The sequence below is a fragment of the Oncorhynchus mykiss genome, chromosome 21 (assembly GCF_013265735.2).
Source record: "Oncorhynchus mykiss isolate Arlee chromosome 21, USDA_OmykA_1.1, whole genome shotgun sequence".
Taxonomy (NCBI): Eukaryota; Metazoa; Chordata; class Actinopteri; order Salmoniformes; family Salmonidae; genus Oncorhynchus; species Oncorhynchus mykiss.
In genome coordinates this window covers 26186108-26204096 of record NC_048585.1, presented here as the reverse complement: position 1 = coordinate 26204096, position 17989 = coordinate 26186108, and the positions used below count along the sequence as shown (strand labels likewise).

The 17989-nt window shown below is 52.7% G+C and overlaps 1 protein-coding gene across 3 annotated transcripts in view; it reads right to left on the bottom strand.

Moving 5' to 3' along the window:
- Positions 1-17989, bottom strand: part of camk1da (calcium/calmodulin-dependent protein kinase 1Da) — a 69144-nt gene that overhangs the window by 13802 nt on the left and 37353 nt on the right. For all 3 annotated transcript variants that reach the window (XM_036957453.1, XM_036957455.1, XM_036957454.1), the window contains exons 2-3: positions 10053-10184; positions 6306-6380 (exon numbers count right to left, since the gene is read on the bottom strand). In XM_036957453.1, coding sequence (XP_036813348.1) covers positions 6306-6380; positions 10053-10184 — 207 coding nt within the window. The remainder of the gene's footprint in view (positions 1-6305; positions 6381-10052; positions 10185-17989) is intronic.

The window sequence follows — 17989 nt, the reverse complement described above, 5'->3', positions numbered from 1 at the left end:
CTGATCGTCCTCGCAGTGGCAGACCACGTGTAACAACATCTGCACAGGATCGGTACATCTGAACATCACACTTGCAAAACAGCTATAGAATGGCTTCTACAACAACTGCCCACGTTACACCAGATCCCTCCATCAGTGCTCAGACTGTCCACAATAGGCTGAGAGGCTGGACTGACGGCTTGTAGGCCTGTTGTAAAGGCAGGTCCTCACCAGACATCACCGGCAACAACTTCACCTATGGGCACAAACCCACCATCTCTGGATCAGACAGGATTGGCAAAAGGTTCTCTTCACTGACGAGTCACGGTTTTGTCTCACCAGGGGTGATGGTCGGATTTGCGTTTATCGGCGAAGGAATGAGCGTTACTCTGGAGCGGGATCGATTTGGAGGTGGAGGGTCTGTCATGGTCTGGGGCGGTGTGTCACAGCATCATCGGACTGAACTTGTTGTCATTGCAAGCAATCTCAATGCTGTGCGTTACAGGGAAGACATCCTCCTCCCTCATGTGGTACCCTTCCTGCAGGCTCATCCTGACATCATGACAATGCCACCAGCCATACTGCTCGTTCTGTGCGTGATTTCCTGCAAGACCGGAATGTCAGTGTTCGGCCATGGCCAGTGAAGAGCCAGGATCTCAATCCCATTGAGCATGTCTGGGACCTGTTGGATTGGAGGGTGAGGGCTAGAGCCATTCTCCCCAGAAATGTCCTGGAACTTGCAGGTGCCTTGGTGCAAGAGTGGGGTAACATCTCACAGCAAGAACTGGCAAATCTAGTGCAGTCCCTGAGGAGGAGATGTACTACAGTACTTAATGCAGCTGGTGGCCACACCAGATACGGACTCATTATTCCATTTCTGTTAGTCACATGTCTGTGGAACTTGTTCAGTTTATGTCTCAGTTGTTGAATCTTATGTTCATACAAATTTTTACACATGTTAAGTTTCCTGAAAATAAATAGTTGACAGTGAGGATTTTTTTGCTGAGTTTATGTTTTTCTCTAAAACCGCAGAGATTTGTATTGGATGAATATTGAACACACACACACACACACACACACACACACACACACACACACACACACACACACACACACACACACACACACACACACAGTGTGAATCTGGGCGCATCGTCACAGTGACAGACCAAATAAGAGCAGGAAGAAAATTACATTCTAATGAAGTTTCTGAAAAAAAGGAGATAAGAAATTAATTGCTAATCTGCTCTGCTCTCTCTCGCCCTTTCTGTCCTCTCTCCCTCTATATCCCCACGCTCCATCTCTCCCTTTCTCTTCTCTCGCTCTCTCTCCTCTGCCAACAGTGACTTTTTTCCAGCCAAGACGAGCGTGGCAGGGGATGACAAGCAAAAGGCTAAGCCACACACACACACACACGTTGGCTGGACATAACGGTGTGGTAGTGACGGAGGAGATGGGCCACCATCCTGCAGGATTACGTAACCATTTGCGTAGGGAGACCATGGCAATCAGACAGGAGCCAAATCTACTTCCCTTTCAATACACACACACCATACTGCAGGCACACACACACTCAATCATCTTTCCATTCAGTCTCTCTCTTTCTTGCTATCGCTGTCCCTTCCTCATCCCTTTCTCTACCTTCACCCCCCCCCCCCCACTCTCTCTCTCTCCCTCTCTCTGTCAGAACAGTATCAGGTTGTCCCTTTATCTGAGTGTAATCTGAGCTGTACAGTGGCCCTGTGTGCTCCTGTGTAGTTGTCTGGCTCAGCAGTGTCAGACACTGCAGTGCAGTAGTAGTCAACTAGATTCAGCCGTGGGGTGATTTTTGTCGATGAGGATGGTCGGGGGGGGGGGGGGGGCTGGAACAGAATTATAATAATTGATACACTGCAAATTGACCACAACTAAGCCCCAACGCTGACGCTGCTGTAGTGGTTCCTACAGTAAGGTAGTGGTGTGAAGGTGTTGTTGACCCAGCTGTAGTGGTTCCTACAGTAAGGTAGTGGTGTGAAGGTGTTGTTGACCCTGCTGTAGTGGTTCCTACAGTAAGGTAGTGGTGTGAAGGTGTTGTTGACCCTGCTGTAGTGGTTCCTACAGTAAGGTAGTGGTGTGAAGGTGTTGTTGACCCAGCTGTAGTGGTTCCTACAGTAAGGTAGTGGTGTGAAGGTGTTGTTGACCCTGCTGTAGTGGTTCCTACAGTAAGGTAGTGGTGTGAAGGTGTTGATGACGCTGCTGTAGTGGTTCCTACAGTAAGGTAGTGGTGTGAAGGTGTTGCTGACCCTTGCTGTCATGTTTTCTACAGTAAGGTAGTGGTGTGAAGGTGTTGCTGACCCTGCTGTAGTGGTTCCTACAGTAAGGTAGTGGTGTGAAGGTGTTGTTGACCCTGCTGTAGTGGTTCCTACAGTAAGGTAGTGGTGTGAAGGTGTTGTTGACCCTGCTGTAGTGGTTTCTACAGTAAGGTAGTGGTGTGAAGGTGTTGCTGACCCTGCTGTAGTGGTTCCTACAGTAAGGTAGTGGTGTGAAGGTGTTGTTGACCCTGCTGTAGTGGTTCCTACAGTAAGGTAGTGGTGTGAAGGTGTTGTTGACGCTGCTGTCATGTTTTCTACAGTAAGGTAGTGGTGTAAAGGTGTTGCTGACCCTGCTGTAGTGGTTCCTACAGTAAGGTAGTGGTGTGAAGGTGTTGCTGACCCTGCTGTAGTGGTTCCTACAGTAAGGTAGTGGTGTGAAGGTGTTGTTGACCCTGCTGTAGTGGTTCCTACAGTAAGGTAGTGGTGTGAAGGTGTTGCTGACCCTGCTGTAGTGGTTCCTACAGTAAGGCAGTGGTGTGAAGGTGTTGCTGACCCTGCTGTAGTGGTTCCTACAGTAAGGTAGTGGTGTGAAGGTGTTTTAACAGTAACACTCACAAGCCTGTGGCTGAGCCTGCTGCTTCCGTAGAACAGAACTGTTTGGTTTGTTTAACTCACATGGTTTGTGTTGTTGGGGAGAAAATAAAAAAACCACAGCCGTGTTTATATTTTCTGTAAAACACCACATACTTTTACAACCCTTTCCATTCATCATTAAATAGCCACTGACTGAGTCGAAAAGATTCAAGCTTTGCTCTACTCCAGATACGTTTTAGATTAGTTTTTTCCGCTCTCTGTCTTCTGCCTGCTTTCTTTCTCTGTCTGTCTCCCCCTTCAAATCCCCTCCTCTTGTTCTTGGCTTCAATTGCTCCATTTTGGCTTTCGCTCATATACCAAATTCATCCTAAAGCCATCTCTTCTTCCCTCTCTCTCTCTCTCCTTCCCTCTCTCATCACACTTCCAACTGCCTGGCATACCTTTCCCTCTCCATCCATCTCTCTCTCTCTCTCTCTCACACATCACACTTCCAACTGCCTCGCATACCTTTCCCTCTCCATCCATCTCTCTCTCTCTCTCTCTCACACATCACACTTCCAACTGCCTCGCATACCTTTCCCTCTCCATCCATCTCTCTCTCTCTCTCTCTCACATCACACTTCCATCTACCTGGCATACCTTTCCCTCTCCATCCATCTCTCTCTCTCTCGCTCTTCTTCCCTCTCACATCACACTTCCATCTGCCTGGCATACCGTTCCCTCTCCATCCATCTCTCTCTCACATCACACTTCCATCTGCCTGGCATACCTTTCCCTCTCCATCCATCTCTCTCTCTCTCTCTCTCTCCTTCCCTCTCACATCACACTTCCATCTGCCTCGCATACCTTTCCCTCTCCATCCATCTCTCTCTCTCGCTTCTTCCCTCTCACATCACACTTCCATCTACCTGGCATACCGTTCCCTCTCCATCCATCTCTCTCTCTCTCGCTCTTCTTCCCTCTCACATCACACTTCCATCTGCCTGGCATACCGTTCCCTCTCCATCCATCTCTCTCTCTCACATCACACTTCCATCTGCCTGGCATACCGTTCCCTCTCCATCCATCTCTCCATCTCACCCTCACTTATTTGAACAGGATTGGATGTATCAGCCATGTGGTGATGACATGGTTGTAGATCGCTGTAGACAGCAGCTCTTCATCCAACCAGAGATGGAAGCACCACACCAGACCCAACTAACTAATCACAGCTAGATCAGACATAACATGTCAAACTCTGAGCACAGACGCTGTTAAATCAAACCCGATCTGTCAAACTCCCGAGTACAGGTATATCAGACCTGATGTGTTAAACTCAGAGCAAAGTTAAATCAAACTTAGAGCACAGGTACTGTATATCAGACCACACCTGTCAACCTCTGAGGATGATTCCTATACAGGCTGTATCACATCCGGCCGTGATTGGGAGTCCCATAGGGCGGCGCACAATTGGCCCAGCGTCATCCGGGTTTGGCCGGGGTAGGCCGTAATTGTAAATAAGAATTTATTCTTAACTGACTTGCCTAGTTAAATAAAGGTTAAATAAAGGTTAAATAAAATAAACACTCGGAGGTGATGCTTGATACATGGACTCAGATGTGTACCGACTCAAATTTCGATGAGTACTGAGATTCCTACCTGCTAAGGTGTTATTCCTGCTTCTACCAAGTTAACTGTCATAAGTGGAGTGAGGTGACCTTTATCAGAGCCTGAAATGAGAAGGTGCCTTGCTGCAGAGGAGAATCATTTCACACCTGCTGCAGGTGAGGGGAGAGGTAAGGGGAAAAGGTGAGAGGTGAGGGAGGAAAGATGAGGTGTGAGGGGGGAGGAGAACAGGGGTGAGAAGGAAGAAAGGAGAAGAGAGAGAAGTGAAGGGTGAGAGAGGCAGAAGACTGGAAGAAGAGTGAAGTGAAAGATGGTTCAGAAGGGTGGCCGGTGTTCTCCTCTGTTCTCAATTCGACAGCCTGTTAGCACTGAAATTAATAACATTGTGTGCCGTGACTCAGCAATAACCTAAATGAAATGATCAAAGTTAAGAACTGCTCTACTTTCCTGCACACGCACACTTACATAACTGACAACACACTTTAATCCATAACTCACACACCCTCCTCGACAGACTGATATAACAGCTGATTAATGTGGCCAGGAGTGCAGTGGCACGTTAGCCTTGCTGTAACGTTAGAGTAATGTTACGTAAACGTTAGCTGAGCGCTACGAGCCAGGTCCCATTCCCTCTCCTGTAGACAGTCTTAATGGAAGTCTAATTAGAGTAATGAGGGCTTATAAAGTGTGTGTGTATGTGTGTAAAGCTAAAACTGCCCCATTCCTGGGTGCTGAGTGAGACCGAGACAGTCAAAGAGACAGAAGGAGAGGTAGAGCGAGACAGGAGAGGCAGAGAGAGACAGGCAGACACAGCAACAGACACAGCGACAGAGAGAGAGAGAGAGAGAGAGAGAGAGACAGACAGCGAGAGAGAGAGAGAGAGAGAGACAGACAGCGAGAGCGGGACAGAGAGCGGGACAGAGAGCGAGAGAGGGACAGAGAGCGAGAGAGGGACAGAGAGCGGGAGAGGGACAGAGAGCGGGAGAGGGACAGAGAGCGGGAGAGGGACAGAGAGCGGGAGAGGGACAGAGAGCGGGAGAGGGACAGAGAGCGGGAGAGGGACAGAGAGCGGGAGAGGGACAGAGAGAGAGAGAGGGACAGAGAGAGAGACAGAGAGCGAGAGAGGGACAGAGAGCGAGAGAGGGACAGAGAGCGAGAGAGGGACAGAGAGCGAGAGAGGGACAGAGAGCGAGAGAGAAAGACAGCGAGAGAGACAGACAGCGAGAGAGAGAGAGAGAGACAGACAGCGAGAGAGAGAGAGAGAGACACAGCGAGAGCGGGACGGAGAGCGAGAGCGGGACAGAGAGCGAGAGCGGGACAGAGAGCGAGAGCGGGACAGAGAGCGAGAGCGGGACAGAGAGCGAGAGCGGGACAGAGAGCGAGAGCGGGACAGAGAGCGGGACAGAGAGCGAGAGCGGGACAGAGAGCGAGAGCGGGACAGAGAGCGAGAGCGGGACAGAGAGCGAGAGCGGGACAGAGAGCGGGACAGAGAGCGGGACAGAGAGCGAGAGCGGGACAGAGAGCGAGAGGGGGACAGAGAGCGAGAGGGGGACAGAGAGCGAGAGGGGGACAGAGAGCGAGAGGGGGACAGAGAGCGAGAGAGGGACAGAGAGCGAGAGAGGGACAGAGAGCGAGAGAGGGACAGAGAGCGAGAGAGGGACAGAGAGCGAGAGAGGGACAGAGAGTGAGAGAGGGACAGAGAGCGAGAGAGGGACAGAGAGCGAGAGAGGGACAGAGAGCGAGAGAGGGACAGAGAGCGAGAGGGACAGAGAGCGAAAGAGAGCCAAAGAGAGCGAAAGAGAGCCAAAAAGAGCCAAAGAGAGCGAGAGAACTTACAGCTGCATGATCAGGTAGAGGTGGTTGGAACTCTCATAGATGTCCTCCAAAGCCACTATGTTCTCATGCTTGATTCTGGAGGGACAGAAAACACAGACAACGTTAGTCTATTACTCATGTATAACTATAACCCTTCAAACAGATGATCCGATCCCAGACTGTCTCAACCCCCATCTACACCACCTTTACCTCAGCTCTAGTCATCTCAAACACTTACTAAACCTGAACATAAAACATAAGCCCAAGCCTTATCCTAACCCTTTCCCTCCTTTCTGTCTCTATTGATACAGTCAACACCATACTCAGGCCTCGCCATAGTAACTGCTCCATGGTGAAAGTGTATAGTGTACACATGGGACATGCTTGTGCTGCTGTGGCGCTTGTGCTGCTGTGGCGCTTGTGCTGCTGTGCTGCTGGTCTGTGTGCGTGTGCGTGTGCTGCTGTGCTGCTGGTCTGTGTGCTTGTGCTGCTGTGGTGGTGGTCTGTGTGCTTGTGCTGCTGTGGTGGTGGTCTGTGTGCTTGTGCTGCTGTGGTGGTGGTCTGTGTGCTTGTGCTGCTGGTCTGTGTGCTTGTGCTGCTGTGGTGGTGGTCTGTGTGCTTGTGCTGCTGTGGTGGTGGTCTGTGTGCTTGTGCTGCTGTGGTGGTGGTCTGTGTGCTTGTGCTGCTGTGGTGGTGGTCTGTGTGCTTGTGCTGCTGTGGTGGTGGTCTGTGTGCTTGTGCTGCTGGTCTGTGTGCGTGTGCTGCTGTGGTGGTGGTCTGTGTGCGTGTGCTGCTGTGGTGGTGGTCTGTGTGCTTGTGCTGCTGTGGTGGTGGTCTGTGTGCATGTGCTGCTGTGGTGGTGGTCTGTGTGCTTGTGCTGCTGTGGTGGTGGTCTGTGTGCTTGTGCTGCTGTGGTGGTGGTCTGTGTGCTTGTGCTGCTGTGGTGGTGGTCTGTGTGCTTGTGCTGCTGTGGTGGTGGTCTGTGTGCGTGTGCTGCTGTGCTGCTGGTCTGTGTGCGTGTGCTGCTGTGGTGGTGGTCTGTGTGCATGTGCTGCTGTGGTGGTGGTCTGTGTGCTTGTGCTGCTGTGGTGGTGGTCTGTGTGCGTGTGCTGCAGTGGTGGTGGTCTGTGTGCTTGTGCTGCCGGTCTGTGTGGGTGTCTTCGATGCCTCGTGACCCATTTGCCGATGATGTTATCACAAGGGGGGAATAATACTGTACACACACACACACACACACACACACACACACACACACACACACACACACACACACACACACACACACACAGGAAGCGTGAGCAGGTGGGGAGTTCAGTATATGCATTAGGAGTGTGTGATCTCTGAGCTCGTAGCGAGCGGTGGAGCGTAGAGATATGAGTCATAAACAGTCTGAGGAGAGATGGCTGAGATGAGAACACCAGGGAGAATGGTGTGTGTTTAAACTCTCCCTGGGATCATGGAAGGGTAAAGCAGATGGGAACCTCAGAGTAGAGATAGAGGATTCCTGATCTGCAGTCATTACATGACAAATCCCTCCACAGTTAATGCCTTATTATTTAGCAACTGATTCTCTGTCTCTTAGAGAAAGCCGTGTGTGTGTGTGTGTGTGTGTGCGCGTGAATCCCTGTCGAGCTGCAGGATCCAAATAAACTAGTAGGCGACAGAGTGGGCAGAGACTGTGGCACGACACTATACCCTAACTTCACAGAGCAAGAAAGGGAGAAAGAGAACCTGATCATTTCTTTGTGAATGTGTGTGCGCGCCAGTTCTCGATTTTTGACACGCGTGTGTTTCTGAATGTGTGTTCACACTTGACCACTTGAAGTGTATACATATATACTACATATTCAAAAGTATGTGGACGCCTGCTTGTCGAACGTCTCATTCCAAAATCATGGGCATTAATATCTAGTTGGTCCTCCCTTTGCTGCTATAACATCCTCCACTCTTCTGGGAAGGCTTTCCACTAGATGTGGTACATTGCTTCCATTCAGCCACAAGAGCATTAGTGAGGTCGGGCACTGATGTTGGGCAATTAGGCCTGGCTAATAGTCGTGTTCCAAATCATCCCAAATGTGTTCGATGGGGTTGAGGTCAGGGCGCTGTACAAGCCAGTCAAGTTCTTCCACATCGATCTCGACAAACCATTTCTGTATGGACCTCTTTGTGCACTAACCATGAAAAACAGCCCCAGACCATTATTCCTCCTCCACCAAACTTTACAGTTGGCACTATGCATTGGGGAAGGTGGCGTTCTCCTGGCAATCCACCAATCCCCAGATTAGTCCATCGGACTGCCAGATGGCGAAGCATGATTCATCACTCCAGAGAACGTCTTTCCACTGCTCCAGTGTCCAATGGTGGCGAGCTTTACACCACTCCAGCCGACGGTTGGCATTGCAAATGGTGATGTTAGGCTTGTGTGCGTCTGCTCGGCCAAGGAAACCCATTTTATGAAGCTCCCAACAAACAGTTGTGCTGACGTTGCTTCCAGAGGTAGTTTGGAACTCTGTAGTGAGTGTTGCAACCGAGGACAGATGATTTTTACGCACTACACGCTTCAGCCCTCGTTGTTTTTTTTCTGTAAGCTTGTGTGGCCTACCACTTCGCGGCTGAGACGTTGTTGCTCCTAGACGCTTCCACTTCACAATAACAGCACTTACAGTTGACCGGGGCAGCTCTAGCAGGGCAGAAATTTGACGAACTGACTTGTTGGAAAGGTGGCATCCTATGACGGTGCTACGTTGAACGTCACTGAGCTCTTCAGTAAGGCCATTCTACTGCCAATGTTTGTCTATGGAGATTGCATGGCTGTGAGCTCAATTTTATACACCTGTCAGCAACGGGTGTGGCTGAAATAGCCAAATACAGTAATTTGAAGGCCATACACATACTTTGTATATATAAAGTACATGTGAATGACACTAAGGTATGAAGCACTGACCTTGAGGAGGTGTGTCTTGTGACCTCAGGCCATATTAGCCTGTCAATCAGCTGGTTGCCAGGAGACGCTGGGAGTGGCAGAAAGCCAAAGGTCAAACATGGAAGGCGTCAGAGGCTAGGCCACACCTCCCCCCTCCACTGACTGGATCACAGTGACAACACCAATCCCCCATAAATATTGCCAGGGTCAGTGGTGTCTCTCCTGTCCCTAGGGAACACGCATGGTATACTGCAATAATAACACCAACACATACTGTAGCCGCTTATTTCTGGACTTTTGAGTGACTGAGTGAGTGAGTGAGACCCTGTGGAACTACTGAGCACTGGGCCAGATCCAAGGTGATATCTGACCATATACACACTCACAAGCACAGCCAAGTCCAAGCTGTGGAGAGGGATTACTGTATTATCTAGTGACGTGGAGATGAATGTCTTGGGTTTTATCCCATAGGTGTGTGTGTGCGTGTGTGTGTGTGTGTTCATACAGACCTCTACTCAGCTACCTGACAATGTCTGAATAATAAGTGTAAAATACTTGAGTGTTTCTCACTGGGAGAAAATATTAGAATGAACATTCAGTACAGTATCAGCACTTAGGAGACAAGGTCACTAAGAAAATAAATAGGAGACAGGACATTTTCTATAGTTGCTACCAACCCAGATCTCCTCTTCTGTCAGTGTGAGACTGTGGATCGTGACCTAAAGATAACAGTGAATGGGGAGTAGTGGGAGGGAAGTGAGCGTGATGGTGACGGGCGGCTGTGTTTTCCGTTTGGTCGCCAGGGTAACAGGTGTTAGGGAGGAGAAGGTAGGTGGGAGACTTACTTGCGGAGCACGGTGATCTCGTTCTCGATGCTGCTCTCTTTCCCCTTCAGGGCCTTCTTGGGGATACACTTCACAGCAAACATCTTCCCCGTAGACCTCTCCTGGGCCAACACCACCTCAGAGAATGCCCCGCTAGGAGAGAGAAATGAGGAAAGAGAAAACATTTGATTAATCAATTAGCAATCGTGTAAGACCATTCAACACAAGTGCAGATACTAAACACAGACATGAAACATCTAAAAAAGTTAACAAGGTTTCCATGAGAGAGAGAGACAGAGCGAGAGAGAGAGAGACAGCGAGAGCGAGAGATAGCGAGAGCGAGAGATAGTGAGAGAGAGACAGCGAGAGAGAGAGAGACAGCGAGAGAGAGAGAGACAGCGAGAGAGAGAGAGACAGCGAGAGAGAGAGAGAGACAGCGAGAGAGAGAGAGAGACAGCGAGAGAGAGAGAGAGACAGCGAGAGAGAGAGAGAGAGAGACAGCGAGAGAGAGAGAGACAGCGAGAGAGAGAGAGACAGCGAGAGAGAGAGACAGCGAGAGAGAGACAGCGAGAGAGAGACAGAGAGAGCTGTTCATTAATGCATACTCGGCTCCATGAATCTCACTGTTCTCTGTCCAGCTCATCTGAAACCCTCCAAACCACTCACTCACTATATCACCATCACTAACACACTTCACAGCCCCTCAGCTATCAGTCTATCGCTCTCTCCCTCACCGTCTCCCCCCTCTCTCTTTATCTATCACTCTCGCTTGTTGTCCTTTTCTTATTGTTTCATGTTCAATTTGCTCTATAATATGCTTGATCTCCTCCTTATCCTTTCTTATTGTTTCATGTTCAATCTGCTCTATAATATGCTTGATCTCCTCCTTATCCTTTCTTATTGTTTCATGTTCAATCTGCTCTATAATATGCTTGATCTCCTCCTTATCCTTTCTTATTGTTTCATGTTCAATCTGCTCTATAATATGCTTGATCTCCTCCTTATCCTTTCTTATTGTTTCATGTTCAATCTGCTCTATAATATGCTTGATCTCCTCCTTATCCTTTCTTATTGTTTCATGTTCAATTTGCTCTATAATATGCTTGATCTCCTCCTTATCCTTTCTTATTGTTTCATGTTCAATTTGCTCTATAATATGCTTGATCTCCTCCTTATCCTTTCTTATTGTTTCATGTTCAATTTGCTCTATAATATGCTTGATCTCCTCCTTATCCTTTCTTATTGTTTCATGTTCAATTTGCTCTATAATATGCTTGATCTCCTCCTTATCCTTTCTTATTGTTTCATGTTCAATTTGCTCTATAATATGCTTGATCTCCTCCTTATCCTTTGTCCCAGTTCCCTCGGTCTCCCTCTCTCCCTTCTCCACAGTTCATGTTTATTCTCACTATGTTCTCTCCTTCATATATCGGTTCCCTTCTTCCCCGTTACGCTCTTTCTCTCCCTCACCTCGTTTTCCTGCTGCGTTCTCCTTGTTAGCGCATTAGGAAATCAAATTTCATATGTGGTTTGCTTTCATTCATAAGCTGATTAATGGTGCATGCTGCTGTGCCAATCAGCAATGAAGGAACGAGGGGAGACAGGGAACACGTCCTCCCTCTTCCTCTCTACCCTCTTCCTCTCCACTATTATTCTATTCTTCCGTTCCCCGCCTCTCCTCATCCCACTCTCGTCTCCCCTGCCTTTGGGACATGGTGCCGGTTATGAATTCATTCATACTTCCTTTCATCGTTCTCGTCATCTCCTCCCTCCTTTCTGTCCTTTTATTACACTCTGCTGATGGGAGTGAAATAAGGCATATCAAGCATGACATCATTTTGGAAAGTGTACAATTTCAGTAAAACCTGAGTAATACATTATTTTATTTAACTAGGCAAGTCAGTAAAAAACAAATTCTTATTTACAATGACGGCCTACCGGGGAACAGTGGGTTAACTGCCTTGTTCAGGGGCAGAACGACAGGTTTTTACCTTGTCAACTCTGGGATTCCATCTTGCAACCTTCCGGTTACTAGTCCAACGCTCTAACCACTAGGCTACCTGCTGCCCCATTAATATAACCTTAGCAATATTCAACACATCTTATTAGTGTGTGTGTGTGTGTGTGTGTGTAGTGCTATAGTCCAGATAGCACTAGAGCCATTTAGAAGCCCCTATTTGCTGATGACTACAAGACATCACCATCTGACACTTCACTGAAAAGCTCTAAAAACACTGATGCAGAGATAAAACAGAAATGTAGGCCTGTCGCTATGCTACGCACACACACACACACACACACACACACACACACACACACACACACACACACACACGCAACCCCTCTTAACCATGGCGAAGTCACCCAGCCTCCACCCATCTCCCTCGGCTACGAGAGCCAGCTGGTCACCCACCCTCGCTGGTCTGTTGTAAGCAGCACGCCCATTAGGAAGGCTAGGACTGGGTCTCCATCTCTGTACACTATAGACTACGAATGTGGTTTAGTCTCTGCCCAGAGAGAAGGAAAGAGACTGACCACATACCGTGAAACCAAAACGCCACAATAGACAGGGAAGGAGCGAAGGAAACAGGAGATAGACATATACAGTAGAAATGGGAGAGAAGAGAGGGAGGCAAGCGTGGGTGAATCCTGTAATTGATAGAGAGAGAGAGAATCCTGTGTGTGGGTTTGAGACAGAGAAGAGCTGTATGTGTGAATGAGACCCGTAAGAGAAAAGCTGAACGGCAGGCGCTACAGTACAACAAAGACAACCTTTAAAGCATTCACACAGAACAGAGAGAGCCACCACAGGGTACATACAGTACAGTATCAACCCCGTCGATTGGCTGGAAATCAATCTTTTATTTTATTTTTTGTTGACAGGGAGCAGAGGGATTGTGTAATACAGCATCTCCCCAGCTGTGTTCACACACGAAGTGGCTTTGAGTGTGTGCGTGTATGCATGTGTGGTTATTGGGGGTTGACTAGGTGTTTTGCAGTTCAAGTTTGTCCCTTCTGCTATTGCAGTTGCTGGCAACATTGGGCGATACCGTTTCCTCGTGTGCATAAACCTGGGTAATTGTCTCAGCGAGGATCCAGTGAGTATGATTGCATTGAATGGAAACTACATAGGCAGCCTGCAGCCAGTGTAGAGTGTGTGAGTGTGACAGATATCCATTGTGACAGGTCCTCTTGGTTAACGGGGCCCGATTGAATAATGCTGGCGCAAAGGGATATCTCCTACAGAGACAAAGATGAGCGCTCACATGGGAGAAGCACACACAGACAGACATGCACAAATCTGTATGATGTATGTGTGTGAATGTATGTGAATGTATAAATATTTCCCCAAGGAAGAGTTGTCAAATTAGACACACATCCTGGGTTTCTCCTCTAAAGAGAGAGAGAGAGACTGGGCGAGAGAGAGGCTGAGCGAGAGAGAGGCTGAGCCAGAGAGCCAGGCTGAGCCAGAGAGCCAGGCTGAGCGAGAGCGAGACTGAGCGAGAGCTAGGCTGAGCGAGAGAGAGGCTGAGCGAGAGAGAGAGGCTGAGCGAGAGAGAGAGGCTGAGCGAGAGAGAGAGGCTGAGCGAGAGAGAGAGGCTGAGCGAGCGAGAGAGAGAGGCTGAGAGAGCCAGGCTGAGCCAGAGAGCCAGGCTGAGCGAGATCGAGGCTGAGCGAGAGAGAGGCTGAGCGAGCGAGAGCGAGAGAGAGGCTGAGCGAGCGAGAGAGAGAGAGAGAGGCTGAGCGAGCGAGAGAGAGAGAGAGGCTGAGCGAGCGAGAGAGAGAGGCTGAGCGAGCGAGAGAGAGAGGCTGAGCGAGCGAGAGAGAGAGGCTGAGCGAGCGAGAGAGAGAGGCTGAGAGAGCGAGAGAGAGAGGCTGAGAGAGCGAGAGAGAGAGGCTGAGAGAGCGAGAGAGAGAGGCTGAGAGAGCGAGGCTGAGAGAGCGAGGCTGAGAGAGCGAGGCTGAGTGAGAGAGCGAGGCTGAGAGAGCGAGGCTGAGAGAGCGAGAGCGAGGGTGAGAGAGCGAGGCTGAGAGAACGAGAGAGCGAGGCTGAGAGAGCGAGGCTGAGAGAGCGAGGCTGAGAGAGCGAGGCTGAGAGAGCGAGGCTGAGAGAGCGAGGCTGAGAGAGCGAGGCTGAGAGAGCGAGCGAGCGAGCCTGAGAGAGCCTGAGAGAGAGAGCGAGCGAGCCTGAGAGAGAGAGCGAGCGAGCCTGAGAGAGAGAGCGAGCGAGCCTGAAGCGAGCGAGCCTGAGAGAGAGAGCGAGCGAGCCTGAGAGAGAGAGCGAGCGAGCCTGAGAGAGAGAGCGAGCGAGCCTGAGAGAGAGAGCGAGCGAGCCTGAGAGAGAGAGCGAGCGAGCCTGAGAGAGAGAGCGAGCGAGCCTGAGAGAGAGAGCGAGCGAGCCTGAGAGAGCGAGCGAGCGAGGCTGAGAGAGCGAGCGAGCGAGGCTGAGAGAGCGAGCGAGCGAGGCTGAGAAAGCGAGGCTGAGAGAGCGAGAGCGAGGGTGAGAGAGCGAGGCTGAGAGAACGAGAGAGCGAGGCTGAGAGAGCGAGAGCGAGGCTGAGAGAACGAGAGAGCGAGGCTGAGAGAGCGAGAGCGAGGCTGAGAGAGCGAGCCTGAGAGAGCGAGCGAGCGAGCCTGAGAGAGCGAGCGAGCGAGCCTGAGAGAGCGAGCGAGCGAGCCTGAGAGAGCGAGCGAGCGAGCCTGAGAGAGCGAGCGAGCGAGGCTGAGAGAGCGAGCGAGCGAGGCTGAGAGAGCGAGCGAGCGAGCGAGGCTGAGAGAGCGAGCGAGGCTGAGAGAGCGAGCGAGCGAGGCTGAGAGAGCGAGCGAGCGAGGCTGAGAGCGAGCGAGCGAGCGGGAGAGGCTGAGCGAGAGCGCGGGAGAGGCTGAGCGAGAGCGCGGGAGAGGCTGAGCGAGAGCGCGGGAGAGGCTGAGCGAGAGCGCGGGAGAGGCTGAGCGAGAGCGCGGGAGAGGCTGAGCGAGAGCGCGGGAGAGGCTGAGCGAGAGCGCGGGAGAGGCTGAGCGAGAGCGCGGGAGAGGCTGAGCGAGAGCGCGGGAGAGGCTGAGCGAGAGCGCGGGAGAGGCTGAGAGAGCGCGGGAGAGGCTGAGAGAGCGCGGGAGAGGCTGAGAGAGCGCGGGAGAGGCTGAGAGAGAGGCTGAGAGAGAGGCTGAGAGAGGCTGAGAGAGCGGGAGAGGCTGAGAGCGAGAGAGGCAGAGAGAGAGAGGGGCTGAGAGAGAGAGGGGCTGAGAGAGAGAGGGGCTGAGAGAGAGAGGGGCTGAGAGAGAGAGGGGCTGAGAGAGAGAGGGGCTGAGAGAGAGAGAGGGGCTGAGAGAGAGAGAGGGGCTGAGAGAGAGAGGGGCTGAGAGAGAGAGGGGCTGACAGAGAGAGGGGCTGAGAGAGAGAGAGAGGGGCTGAGAGAGAGAGGGGCTGAGAGCGAGACTAGGAGAGCGAGGCTGAGAGAGAGAGAGAGGCTGAGAGAGAGAGAGAGAGAGGCTGAGAGAGCGGGAGAGGCTGAGAGAGAGAGCGGGAGAGGCTGAGAGAGAGAGCGGGAGAGGCTGAGAGAGAGAGCGGGAGAGGCTGAGAGAGAGAGAGCGGGAGAGGCTGAGAGAGAGAGAGCGGGAGAGGCTGAGAGAGAGAGGCTGAGAGAGAGAGGCTGAGAGAGAGAGGCTGAGCGAGAGAGGCTGAGCGAGAGAGGCTGAGCGAGAGCGCGGGAGAGGCTGAGCGAGAGCGCGGGAGAGGCTGAGCGAGAGCGCGGGAGAGGCTGAGCGAGCCAGGCTGAGCCAGAGAGCCAGGCTGAGCGAGATCGAGGCTGAGCGAGAGAGAGGCTGAGCGAGCGAGAGCGAGAGAGAGGCTGAGCGAGCGAGAGAGAGAGAGAGGCTGAGCGAGCGAGAGAGAGAGAGAGGCTGAGCGAGCGAGAGAGAGAGAGAGGCTGAGCGAGCGAGAGAGAGAGGCTGAGCGAGCGAGAGAGGCTGAGCGAGCGAGAGAGAGAGGCTGAGAGAGCGAGAGAGAGAGGCTGAGAGAGCGAGAGAGAGAGGCTGAGAGAGCGAGAGAGAGAGGCTGAGAGAGCGAGGCTGAGAGAGCGAGGCTGAGAGAACGAGAGAGCGAGGCTGAGAGAGCGAGGCTGAGAGAACGAGAGAGCGAGGCTGAGAGAGCGAGGCTGAGAGAGCGAGGCTGAGAGAGCGAGGCTGAGAGAGCGAGGCTGAGAGAGCGAGGCTGAGAGAGCGAGGCTGAGAGAGCGAGCGAGCGAGCCTGAGAGAGAGAGCGAGCGAGCCTGAGAGAGAGAGCGAGCGAGCCTGAGAGAGAGAGCGAGCGAGCCTGAGAGAGAGAGCGAGCGAGCCTGAGAGAGAGAGCGAGCGAGCCTGAGAGAGAGAGCGAGCGAGCCTGAGAGAGAGAGCGAGCGAGCCTGAGAGAGCGAGCGAGCGAGGCTGAGAAAGCGAGGCTGAGAGAGCGAGAGCGAGGGTGAGAGAGCGAGGCTGAGAGAACGAGAGAGCGAGGCTGAGAGAGCGAGGCTGAGAGAGCGAGCGAGCGAGCCTGAGAGAGCGAGCGAGCGAGCCTGAGAGAGCGAGCGAGCGAGCCTGAGAGAGCGAGCGAGCGAGCCTGAGAGAGCGAGCGAGCGAGCCTGAGAGAGCGAGCGAGCGAGCCTGAGAGAGAGAGCGAGCGAGCCTGAGAGAGAGAGCGAGCGAGCCTGAGAGAGAGAGCGAGCGAGCCTGAGAGAGCGAGCGAGCGAGCCTGAGAGAGCGAGCGAGCGAGCCTGAGAGAGAGAGCGAGCGAGCCTGAGAGAGAGAGCGAGCGAGCCTGAGAGAGAGAGCGAGCGAGCCTGAGAGAGAGAGCGAGCGAGCCTGAGAGAGAGAGCGAGCGAGCCTGAGAGAGAGAGCGAGCGAGCCTGAGAGAGAGAGCGAGCGAGCCTGAGAGAGCGAGCGAGCGAGGCTGAGAGAGCGAGCGAGCGAGCGAGGCTGAGAGAGCGAGCGAGCGAGCGAGGCTGAGAGAGCGAGCGAGCGAGCGAGGCTGAGAGAGCGAGCGAGCGAGCGAGGCTGAGAGAGCGAGCGAGCGAGCGAGGCTGAGAGAGCGAGCGAGCGAGCGAGGCTGAGAGAGCGAGCGAGCGAGCGGGAGAGGCTGAGCGAGAGCGCGGGAGAGGGTGAGCGAGAGCGCGGGAGAGGCTGAGCGAGAGCGCGGGAGAGGCTGAGCGAGAGCGCGGGAGAGGCTGAGCGAGAGCGCGGGAGAGGCTGAGAGAGAGCGCGGGAGAGGCTGAGAGAGAGCGCGGGAGAAGCTGAGAGAGAGCGCGGGAGAGGCTGAGAGAGCGCGGGAGAGGCTGAGAGAGCGCGGGAGAGGCTGAGAGAGAGGCTGAGAGAGAGGCTGAGAGAGGCTGAGAGAGCGGGAGAGGCTGAGAGCGAGAGAGGCAGAGAGAGAGAGGGGCTGAGAGAGAGAGGGGCTGAGAGAGAGAGGGGCTGAGAGAGAGAGAGGGGCTGAGAGAGAGAGAGGGGCTGAGAGAGAGAGAGGGGCTGAGAGAGAGAGAGGGGCTGAGAGAGAGAGAGGGGCTGAGAGAGAGAGAGAGGGGCTGAGAGAGAGAGGGGCTGAGAGCGAGACTAGGAGAGCGAGGCTGAGAGAGAGAGAGAGAGAGGCTGAGAGAGAGAGCGAGAGGCTGAGAGAGAGAGCGGGAGAGGCTGAGAGAGAGAGCGGGAGAGGCTGAGAGAGAGAGCGGGAGAGGCTGAGAGAGAGAGAGCGGGAGAGGCTGAGAGAGAGAGAGCGGGAGAGGCTGAGAGAGAGGCTGAGAGAGAGAGGCTGAGAGAGAGAGGCTGAGAGAGAGAGGCTGAGAGAGAGAGGCTGAGAGAGAGAGACTGAGAGAGAGAGGCTGAGCGAGAGCGCGGGAGAGGCTGAGCGAGAGCGCGGGAGAGGCTGAGCGAGAGCGCGGGAGAGGCTGAGCGAGAGCGCGGGAGAGGCTGAGCGAGAGCGCGGGAGAGGC